We start from the raw sequence: 12,181 nt of genomic DNA on the forward strand, positions 1-12,181 counted from the left end.
TGGGGGCCTGAATTATCCCTTTGTCTAGCACGTCTACACTGCATACCCTACCTGCCCACTGGTCACTTAGTAACCATCTTGGTTATCAGATTGACAGTAGCACTATCACAGTGCCTGTGTTCAAGTAACCCTTATTTTTCTTAATAATTGCTCCAGTTCTCAAGAGTAGTTTAAGCTTTATCACAGGTAGATAGATATGTATAGGGAAAACCGTAATACATATAGGGTTCAGTACGTTCTGTGGTTTCAAGCATCCACAAGAGATCTTGGAACATATCTCCTGTAAATAAGGCAGACTACTGTATGTAAAAGGGAAAAGAGTGTAGTACTTTGAAGGCTTTGATTGAAGGAATCATTTGGTGGAAAAGCTTGATGTATGTCTCATGTTAACAGATATGAGGGGATCTGGCTAGAAGACTGATGTTTGCTCCCAGGGCTAACTTTGTGGATGTGAAATCTAGGCAGCAGCATAAGGCTCATTCTCAGAAGTGTTCTGTGTTTGGTTCAGTGTTCTGCTAACATGTTCTTGAAATTCTTAGTAATTTATTTTTGAATTTAAGCTCTATGAAATGAAGACTAGTGGGACAATAGAATATAAGAATGCCCACAGCCATTTCTTGCACCATATTTGCATATAGCATGTAGATGCCCCATATAGATGCACACAAAATACCATGAATCCACGATGTTTGGAAATTCAGTGAGATGCACGGCGTTAAGGAGGAAGGGGGCAGGGGGGAAGCAGAGGAGAGAAAGTAGAAGAAGGGAAGAGAAACATAAATATTACTAGATTTTACTTCCACTTCTCTTGAAAATTCCCTATAAAAAATTTTCTTTCGACATTTCTTCCTCCCCTCTTCAATCTCTCCTTATTCCCTTTATAAGAACAAGCACTATGACTCAAATCCCTAGATCATGCCCCTTGGGTTTTCACACCTGAGTGTCACAGAGAGTCAATAAATAACCTCACCTACCCACCAGAGGAAGCTGCAACCAGAGCTAAACTAAAGCCACTCATTGAGCTCACAAAACTGAGGACAAATTACACATTTCAATCCAGACATTTCAACACTCAGGCCTCATTATCCCCCAAATCACACCTATACAACCTGCACGAAACACAACGTTCACATCCCTAAACAAAACATTGCACTCAGGTAAGCATCATCTACACAAGCTGTTACTCCACCACATGCTCTCCCACATAGCCTTACACCCACATGTGACACCCATCCCAGAGCTCCAACTTCAGCATGCTCAACTTGTGAACATCTGTCACTCACACAGGTATGTTCTTAAAATTCCCCAAAATTCTTAAAAATCAAATTCCCCAAAATCTGTGTCGAAAGAAAGAGCATAGAGTTTAATTTTGAACTACATCTCAGAGGGAGATCTCAGAAACTTAGTCATCCTAACAACCCAGAAACAAGGGAGAGTGAGACAAATTTAGAAGGATGTCCCGTCTACCCAAAGCAGTACTCCAACTCACTGCCTTTTCCCCATTCATCATCTGGGAAAACAGCCTTGCCTGTACCTAATCTTTCTGGTACTGACATCCACAGATGCTCAGAGTAGCAGTTTTCTTATAATAACCATTTGAAATCTCCCTTTGTAGTAGGCAAGAAAGAAAAAGGCAAGAGAGAAGATGGTAGTGATTCCTACTCTCTATTCTTTGTCACCCAAGCTTCTTTCCTCTAGAACCTGGGGCCATCAGTGAAAGTACCCAGGCAAGTTAGAGGGGCTCTCTCTCCACTTTAATGTCTCTTTTGAATCCATATGAGTAACGTGATTGCAGCATCAGAAACTGATATCAGAATGCCTTAGAAGAAAAAGATAGAAATTCAAGTATTGGCTATATAAATGGACAGTTAAGTGGAATGATAACACCAAACTTTGAATCAGGAGACCTGAAACCTAATTTTAGTTCTGACAGTAACATGTTTTGTGATTTTGATTATATAAGTTAACTTCTCTGAACTTGGACATCTGTTTGGCAAAACAGAGATGAAAATGATTATTATACTCTGTATCACTCTCTTATGAGGTTATGGGACAAAGAGCTTGTAAAAATGGTGAGGGCATTATTTTTCATGTCCAAACTTTTAATTCCACATACTTTACTCTTTCTCAACTGCAAAACACTGTGTGAAATAATAAAGCCAGGTATTGTCATTCCCAATTTGTAAATGAGAAATTTGAGTCTGAAAAAGGTCATTGGATTTGTCAAATGCTAAATAGTGAACAGGCAGAAGAGCTGAGTCTAGGTTCCAGAGTTGTTGCTCTTGATACATCCACACATCCCAGAGAAAGAAAAGAATTTTCTCAAGGTCATATAACACTCTTGTGACAGAATCAGGACTAAAATTCAGGATTCCAGGTATCCTACAAAGGGTTCTTTTGGGCACCTAATACTAGCTCTCTACAGCAAAAAAGAATTCACTCTTCCAAGATGTCTACTGTTGGTAAACTCCAGGACACTACACTACACTCACTCTCTTAATCTGCCATATCAGCACGTGACATTTGATCTGACCATTAACCCAATCATTGCACTGGTGGGCATACAGTGCTTTCAGTTGGCTTTGCTGTAGTTACCAGTGCTGTTTCCCTAGCTGGCATGTCTGATGCATCTCTTTCTTTCTTCTATAATACCCATGTGTATGCTCAAAACACTGTAGCTAATCAATCATGAGGCATTTGGGTGTATTCAAGTTGCCTAGACTTTTTAAAGTTATTTTGGGTGAGATATAAAAATAAGCCATTTGATGCATATCTGAGTCGATATGTTACAAACACAGATTAAGTAAACAAAACATTATGACATTAAGGCAAGAAGTCAATGGTATGTTATTAAGAGTTATCAGAATTAAATTTTTTAGTGAATACTGATCCAAATTTCTAAATATAGATATAGCCTTTTGTGTGATATTTACAATTGTATAAAGACATAGTCCTTAGCTCAATAAGATTTTGAAATAATGGATAAATAAAAAATATAAAAAATGACAAAGGACTAGATAAGAGAGGAAGGTTTTCTGGGAGGCAAAGACACGTGCTTGATATTTAAAAACTAGAGCGGTAAAATATATATATATATATATATATAAAACTCCTTGAGCAAATAGAATAGCATTAACTAAAAAAGGCAATACATTTTCTGGATATATATGGACAAAAAAGAGTGAATAATGAGGTAGGAGATAAGTCTGGAAGGTTTAGACAGGGCAAATGCTTAAATTCTTACCTTGGTACTTGGAACATGGAACTCAAACATGGAAAACGGCAGATGATAAAAATCGATTATATGTAACAGTATCTTTTAAGATTCTTAAACAAGTTAATAACAGTAAATATTTTTCTCAGTTTAAAATAGATTATGCATGTATAGGTCATCATTTTATGTGAATGAACCAAATATCTGCTGTTACAGGACAGATGTACCATCACCCTTTGACTTGAGTCCTTTACTTGCCAGGCAAAATGTCAGCTTCCAATATCAGTGATGACAGTCTCCCTGCCACTCTCTTCCTGACGGGGATCCCAGGACTGGAGTGGGCCCACATCTGGATTTCTGTCCCCTTTTGTGTCATGTATCTGGTAGCACTGGCTGGGAATGCTGCCCTCATCCTAGTCATCTCCATGGACAATGCACTGCATGCACCCATGTATCTCTTCCTTTGCCTTCTCTCACTCACTGACCTGGCTCTCAGCTCAACCACTGTGCCCAAAATGCTGGCCATTTTATGGTTCCATGCTGGTGAAATTTCCTTTGATGGATGCCTAGCGCAGATGTTTTGTGTCCATTCTATCTATGCTCTGGAGTCATCGGTTCTCCTTGCCATGGCCTTTGATCGATATGTGGCTATCTGCAACCCATTGAGATACACAGTCATCCTCAACCATACCATCATAAGCAGAATTGGCCTTGCTGGATTACTCCGTAGTGTGGCCATTGTCTCCCCCTTCATCTTCCTGTTGAGGCGACTGCCCTACTGTCAGCACCACATCATGGCACACACATACTGCGAGCATATGGGCATTGCTCGACTGGCCTGTGCCAACATCACTGTCAATATCATCTATGGGCTAACTGTGGCCCTGCTGGCCATGGGTTTGGATTCCATTCTCATTACTATTTCCTATGTCTTTATCCTCCGTGCTGTCTTTCGTCTTCCATCCCGTGATGCCCAGCACAAGGCTCTGAGTACCTGTGGCTCCCATCTTGGGGTCATCCTCGTCTTTTACATTCCTGCCTTCTTCTCCTTTCTCACCCACCGTTTTGGCCAACACCGCGTCCCCAAGCATGTGCACATCTTTCTGGCTAACCTCTACGTGCTGGTGCCTCCTGTGCTCAACCCAATCATCTATGGGGCTAGGACCGAAGAGATTCGAAATCGACTTCTAAGATTGCTTCACTTGAGGTAAATTTCAATATTAATTCTGAGCAAAGATGGGAAATGAGAAGAATAAATGTGTATGGTAGCTGTCTAGATGCATTTACATGGGTGAAGACCTATGATATGACAGGAATGTATTTACACAGAATGAAGCTCTGGAAAGAGACTCCTTGAGCAACTCCGAATAGCCCCAAAAAGTAATATTTTTAATTTTGTCTCAAAATTATCTATAATATATGAGGGACTAATTCAGTTCTTGTTCTTGAAAGGAGTCTGGGTTTCATGGTGAAGATATTCTACTGTGAGTCTAAATAGGAATGAGAAAGAACATGAAATAGATGGAATCTGAGTTCTAATACTTTGAATAGTGATTAAGCACACAGGTTCTAAAGTCAGAGTGCCTGGATTTGAATCCTGGTTTCTCCCTTTACTAGTTTTGTGGCCTTGAGCGTGTTGCTAAATCTTTCTATGTCTCAGTTTGGCAAACTATTAAATGGAGGATAATGAGAAAATCTAACTCTTAATGTTGTGGTGAATAAACAAATTCATAAATATAAAAACTTAAGACAGTGCCTAACATATAACATGCTCAATGAATAAATATGAGAAAGCTATGTAACCTCTCTAAATATTATTAGCCATGTTATAATGTACATAAAGTTGTTTTATATTATATCACTATAAAACTATGTTACATAACAACTCTAAAATATTTACATAGTCTTGGTATATAAAAAGTGCTCATTAATATTTTCTCCACCTCTTTGGTCTTCCATCTTGAGGTCCCTCTCATTTTAGCTAAAAGTAGTTCCTTATTAAGACTTCAAGGGAGCCTGCTCAGGGTCCAAGTGCCTTTTTAAATAGTCTTTTATTACCTTAATAACCTCAGTTCTAAAATACACAAATAAACAAAATAGTCAAGAGGATGTAAGTACAGTGTAGGAAATATAGTCAATAATATTGTAGTAACTATGTATAGGGCCAGGTGGGTACTAGACTAATTGTGGAGATCACTTCATAAATTATATAAACGTCTAACCACTATGCTGTACACCTGAAATTAATATAAAATCATACTGAATGTCAACTGTAATTGAAAAATAAAGTTTTTAAAATAAAAAGTACACTAATAAATCCACAGATAGTACTCTAAATGGCTCAAAAATATGGTTGTTATTATTTGCATTTTAAATTGAAAGCCTGTGATTCAAAGAGGTTAATAATACTAAGGTCATGCATTCATACAGACAATAATATATCATGTATTATTCAGCATTTTATAATGTAAAGATATGTGATATCTGGATCCAGATAACATTAAGTTTTGACTTCCTGATCTACTAGTAGCTGCATAAATTAAAACATATAACTTAACCACGGCCTTAGTAAAGTGTTTATCACTGTGTCAAACATAAATCAAGCGCTCAATAAAAATATTTGCATAACTGAAAATAATCTGTACTGTTTATCTATTTACTTCTTCATCAACTTATTCATTAGCATTCTAAAACTATCACAGCAGGAGTCTCGTTAGTTTCTTACATATAGTTAATAAGTATTTATTAAATATAATAAAAATATGGACTACATAGGTATGTGTCATATTCTTTGTTAAATTAATAAATTATTGACTGATGTCTTCATTGTGCTATTGTGACGAGTAATGACAATGAATATCGAGTGTCACACAGAGTGTCTGACACACAACAGATATTCAATAATTTGATTCTTGTTTATTTTATATTACACTGGGCTGATCAGATGAAGGCATATCCACAAGGATCAGGGTAGAGAAGAGAGGATTTTTTTACTGAGCAATGCAATTAGTGCAAAGAGTATCATAAAGTCCATGGGTGAAACAAAAGGACAACTGTCAGTTCTGGTCATGGAAAGCTCCAAGTCTAGCTATAGAGGCAAGTTCACACTCAGGAAGCTGTCATGGGCCAGCCCTGCCTGTGGCCTCAGAAAAGCTCAAAGGAAAAAGAGCAAAAGGGTAAAAAGCAGAGAGTGGAAGAGAAGGCAAGACAGGACAACTGTGCAGGAAGCGGCCAACAAAAAGGATTGCTGGAAGTGCTAGAGGAAGCTGCGTGAGATTAAATTGCTAGGGGTCTCAAAAACTAGACCAAGATCAAACATATGTGCAGCCCTTACAATTTTATAAATCAATTTGTATTGAAACAGTAATAGATGAATCACAATCAGTTTTTTAACAGCTATATTGAGGTAGAATTGATATACAAACACTGTACATGTTAATGAGTTTTGACATATGCACACTCCTGTGATGCTATGACCATAGGCAAGGTATGAAACATATCCATCAGCTCTGAAAGTGTTCTTGTGCCTATGTGCATGAGTGTGTGTGTGTGTGTGTGTGTGTGTGTGTGTGTGTGGCAAGAATCTTCAATTAGTTTTAACTCAAAGCTAAAGCAAAGTGAGGTTAGTGGTTAACAGGAGAAAGCAATATGTCCCCAAGTATACTTCCCTGATCACCACACCACCATATTCGGTATCATCCATTCCTAAATCCACACATAAATGGAATTAGACTTTTGAGGACAGACAGAAGTCACAAATCATCAAGCATGTACAACTGATTCGGCCAGCTCTGTGAGCCTGGCTCTGCTAGTGCCCTAAGCAACCCTTCTCTTAGTCCACTTTGAAAAGTTTCACACTTTGGCATATGAATCAGTGCAATGGACAAAATGCAGAGAAGAGTTTACAATGAACCACAAAATGCTGCCCTCTTGGATGTTCTTGTTTCTTTGTGCCCTAAGTCCAGCTCTTTTAATTTGTGCCGAGACCCTACGAACTAGATTTTAAGTGTTTCAGCATTGGTGAGGCCCTGAGGAGCCACCCTGCCAAGCTGTCCCCAAAGTCATCCATCCCACCTCTCCCAAGTCTCTCTGTCTTGTTTCTCTCTCTCTCTCTCTCTCTCTCTCTCTCTCTCTCTCTCTCTCTCTCTCTCTCCCTCTCTCTCTCTCTCTCTCTCTCTCTCTCTCTCTCTCTCTCTCTCTCTCTCTCTCTCTCTCTCTCTCTCTCTCTCTTTCCTGCCCCTCTCCCTCATATATGCAGGATTAAAAAAGAAAAATAAATCCTTTCCTTTGAAAACGAAGAAACTCTTTCTAATGTAGGGAGGAGGCAAGAGAACTAAAATGTTAAAGCAAGCTTCAGAGACTGCAATATACTGATTAGCCTTGCACTCAGGCCAGGAAGACACCTGTAGAACTAAGGAAGATTTGTGCTGGGATTGCTAACAACCCATTTCCCCACACCCTGAAGGGGAAATAGAAAAAACAGAGTCTTTAAGTAGTTGCCCTGCACAAATAAAATCATTCATTCCCTATGGCTAAAATTTAGGGAACCTGTGGATTAAAAGCTAGGAACTGCCAGCAGGCCTTCCACCCACACGTTATTACTTTTACACACTATGTACTCTTCCCCTTCCCTTTCCTCACTGTATACCCATATCAAAGGAAATGATTAAACAAAGTCTTTAAATTATAGCTTACAGGAACTAAAGAATGATACATAAATTGAATTATCCTGGACACTCGGTGTCCCTCCCTGTATCTTTCTCTAAGTCCCTCTCATTGCCTTTACTCTCAGTGTCTTTACACTCTCTCTCACTGTCATCATCCCTGTTGTCTCTGTCCCTCTGAGTTTCTCTTAGGTTCACTCTCTGCCTCGGAGAGAAGACTATGCTCTGACTATGGAGTATTATTACCTCCTCTCCCATAAACATTCCTTTTGGCTAACTTTGGAGTGTGTGTTGAATTCTTTCTACATTCTCTTCTTCTCTCAGTGCAGGGCTTGGTCCCGGCCCTTTGCCCCCCATCCACCACCCACCACCAGGGGAATTTGCAGTCCTGCATCATTTCTACCACCTCTCTCTGTATACTTGACTGCTGCAATATTTGATTTTGATATGCTAATAACACATAACAGTAATCAGGAAGACATCCAATTTATGCCTACTATAAGTAGGTGTAGGTAATTTCTTCACGATAATTTGGTTTATTCTCTGAGCTTTTCCTCTCTAAATGACTCTAAACTCCTAAAAAGTTAAAAAGCTCATTTGTCCCTTAACCTGTGCCAGGGCAGCACAGATATACTTTTTGCTCACTGACTTTTGAAACCAGACCCTAGCACTGCAACCAGACCCTAATAGCCTTTTTTTTTTTCCTTTTATTTTTTTTCTCTCTTGCCTCTAGATTTTGTTTTGTTTTGTTTTTAAGTGTCTTTCAGGAGATAAAAACCAACCTCCTCACAGCACTCCAGAGATCACCAGACCACGCCAGATTGAACTGGTCCCAGAGACGTAGGCAGGTGCAGTTAGCTGTTAAATGACCCTAAGCTAACCTTAAGAGCACAGTAGAACCAAGTGTCACAGAACTCAAGTAGCAGTGATACTACTTTTAATACTGGGAGCCCATTAAGAAGGGGTCCATGAAGAAGAAAGATGTGATGCAGGGACAAAATTTGGACACACACAGGCCCGATTAATCAAACTTAGCCAGAATGGAATTTCTTTGTTCTCTCTTGCCCCTTCTGCATGCCTTACCTTAGATGTCTTAGTTCCAAAACTATCTGATTCCGGCCCTCAAGTTAAAAATTAATAAATATATATAGCCCCTTCTTAACCTCATTCTTTAAATTTACTTCAAGCCTTTGTCCAGAGCAGACTGATCTGAACTTTGTCTCCAGTTTCCTCTTTTAGCTGACTTAGGAAAAAAAAAAAAAAACTTTTCTGCAAAAAATTATTGCCTCAGACTTTGGATTCTCACTGCCTCTGTTTGGTAAAAACTTCATGAGAACTAATTGATTCTGTCTGTGGGGTAGTGTAAAGCTAAGAGCCCAAACTCTGGAATCAAGGAGTTTGGATTTCTTCATCTCTGTTAATCACAAACTATGTAACCTTGGGAAAGTTATAAACCACATGGGGCATGCTCCCTCTGCCTGTGCTATGAGTCACCTCACTGACAGAGCAGAGGTTTACAGAAGAGAATGGGTGAACTGGGAAAGTAATGATGACTTATTTCTAAGACATAGGGAACACAGGACTTAAGGTAGGAATGGGGGTCACAGGAAGGATGTTGAGCTATATTTAGACATGCTCAGCCAAAGGTTGCTCTGGGACACCCAAAGGGAACTAGTAAGCTGTGGAAAGTACAAACAGACTCAGAGTTAGAAACCATGAAAATAAAAGTAAGAGCAAGAAGCAGGGAAATGCCCATACTCTTTGAAGGATTAATAAAGCACGAATTAGTGTAATATACTCTCCAGAAGCACTACTTTATGAGACAGTGGATAAGATAATAGTTTAAATGAAGCAGCTTAAAGAAAGAAAAGTCATCATATAAAATTCTGAGAAAAAATTTGGGAAGATGAAGGATGAAAGTTCTGAGAAAGTTCTGCACCATATTGGAGATAGGTCTCCACAGACGACGTTGAAACGTGATCACTGGAAAGGCAGACATTTTCAAGAAATATAGAGATAAAAGGAGAAATAAAGGTCGGTAACAGGTAAGGTGGCAGAGTTAGCAGCATAAAGGAAAGAAGCCTGCATAGGAAGAGAGCACAGAGCTTCAGAAGCAGTGGAGATGGACCTCATAAGAACAGGATCCTGGCACAGGCAAATGTCAAAGGATGAGAGGGGAAGTTCAAAATTGTTCCTGCAATAACAAGAGACTGGATCTAAAAACAGAAACATGATCAAAGAATGGGTGACTTCCAGTATCCATAAAGAATGTCTTAGCTTCTTGGGGTCCAAAAGCCAGGATTTCTTCAGAGAGACTCTAAAGTTGGAATAGAGGCAGCTCATGGTGATGGTGGCAATGTTAGTGGGGAACTAGGTTGCCAGCTAAGCAGGAGCGGAATACTGAAATAAAACTCAGGGTTTCCCCCGCTTCATGTTCAAATTTAGAACATACTCTGAGATATGAGGTGAAACCCACACTCAAGACCATTTAACATGATCAATCTTTCCCCACCCCACAAAAATTATCTTTGCCTGCCTACCCCAAAATCGACATTACACATGAGATCCAAGCAATCTTTTTAATGTAGAACAGGCTTGGGCAGTGAGGGAGGGGCTATTCCAGTGTGCACATGATCTGAGTGGGGGGAATTCTCAAAATAAGCTACTACCCCTCCCCTCCCTTTCCCCCTCCTTCTCCTCCCTCTCCATGGGGTGGTGCTTCGTGGCCATCAGCCGGAGGGACCTAAACCTCTGGTTCCCCCAGCAGCCTCTCAGTGGCAGCATGGATGTCTCCGCCTGTGGCCATCAGGGCCTGCAGGTTAGCATCATGATTAGCAAAGCCCATGGCCTTCAGATGCTCCAGTTCTTGCTGGTAGCGGCCTTCCATATGGGGGGTTGAGAAGAGTGAGGATTGGGCAGACTGGGAGCAGGCATTGGTCAGTGCATGAAGGAGCTGAAGAACAGCCAAAGTGGGTTGCACAGGGTCTCCTCTGTGACCCTGTACTCCACCCCTGGTTTCAGGGGCTCCTGTAGCCCCATGTGGTCTACCTGGACCCCATAAACAAGGTCCAAGCCCAGGCACCTCCCTGGACAGTATCTGCAGGCCCTTTTCTATCTGTATCAATGCCTGCAGTGCTCGTGGGTTTGTGAGGATGGGAAGAAGTGGTATATGATGTCGCAGGGGGCTGCCAGTGGCCAGCTGGTGTAGCAGAGCTGGATTTTGCTGGAGGACATGCAAAGCTCTACGCAAGGCAGAGGGTGAGGGTCTCAGTTGACTGGTTAGAGTGGCTTTCCCTATGGGCTGCTGGCCATCCTCAGGGGAAAGATCCTGACCTGAGTATGAGTCCGGCATACCGGTCCTGCACCCTGAATTGACCTGGTTTGAGAACATGCCCCTGGACTGAGCAGCTACTCCTGCACTGACCTCCTGAGTCAATGGCCTGGCAGGGCTGGAGGCTGTGGGGACGGCAGTGGTGGTGTCAGTACTGCTGTGAGCATTGACCTCTTCTCTGCAAAGCTCTGAACCTGGTTTGTGGCCTTTGGAAGCAACCAGTGGGGCCAGAGTGAAGAGCATGAGCTGCTGGATATCAGAGCCAACTGGACGCATGGCGTTATCACCACCTGGCACTGCCTTCAAGGCCTCTAGTCCTCGCTGGTCTGCCTGCAGGAGCTCTTGTTGCCGGGCTGGGCTCTGCAAGTTTTCTAGACCCTTAAGAGCTGGTTCGGGTTTCTGCACTGGCTTTGAGGATTCAGGAACATGGCTGGGATTGGCTGGTTTCTCACTTGCCAGGCCTTGAACCAGAGGGTCTTCCAGGAACTGCACTACAGGCTCAGGTGCAGCCATTAGGAGTTGAGCCAGTTGGCCAAAGAAGTCAGCCAGATCAGGTGAGCTCCTGACTAGCTGGCCTAGCCTAGCTAGCATCCCAGCACTCTCAGAGCTAGAGGGTTCAGAACGATGTGTGCAGTGGCCTGTGGGGTCTGGCAGAGTTACGGGACTGGGCAGAGTTCCTTTCACATGAGTCCTCACCACCAAGTGAACCGTAGTTCCGTCAAGGATGCCACGTTGGCTCAGTATGTCTTGATCCCGGAGGATCTTTCCGGTGAAGATAAGCACTAGTCGGTCAGTGTCACAGTGAAGGCGTTTGGAGATCTGTTTCTTAAAGTGGCGGACGCTGCTATTTTCTGCCAAGATAAATTCCTGGCAGTCCTGCGGGGTCTTGACAAACACTCTGATGATATGTGATGATGGCTCCCGACCAGACACCATGCGGCTGTCCCCTGCTTCTTCTCTAGCCTGTGCCAT

General features: G+C 41.5%; 2 protein-coding genes across 2 annotated transcripts; one reads left to right on the top strand and one right to left on the bottom strand.

The window, feature by feature from the left end:
* Positions 1-3,468: 3,468 nt before the first annotated feature.
* LOC107501125 (olfactory receptor 52D1) lies at positions 3,469-4,425 on the top strand. Its single transcript, XM_016126987.2, has one exon. It carries the CDS (start codon positions 3,481-3,483, stop codon positions 4,423-4,425), a length of 945 nt encoding a protein of 314 aa, XP_015982473.1. The 5' UTR covers positions 3,469-3,480.
* A 6,196-nt stretch (positions 4,426-10,621) lies between these two features.
* Positions 10,622-12,181, bottom strand: LOC107501168 (ubiquilin-3-like). The gene has a single exon (XM_016127064.2). The coding sequence runs from the start codon at positions 12,179-12,181 to the stop codon at positions 10,622-10,624; it is 1,560 nt and encodes a 519-aa protein (XP_015982550.2).

This window comes from Rousettus aegyptiacus, unplaced genomic scaffold (assembly GCF_014176215.1).
Source record: "Rousettus aegyptiacus isolate mRouAeg1 unplaced genomic scaffold, mRouAeg1.p scaffold_m13_p_5, whole genome shotgun sequence".
Taxonomy (NCBI): Eukaryota; Metazoa; Chordata; class Mammalia; order Chiroptera; family Pteropodidae; genus Rousettus; species Rousettus aegyptiacus.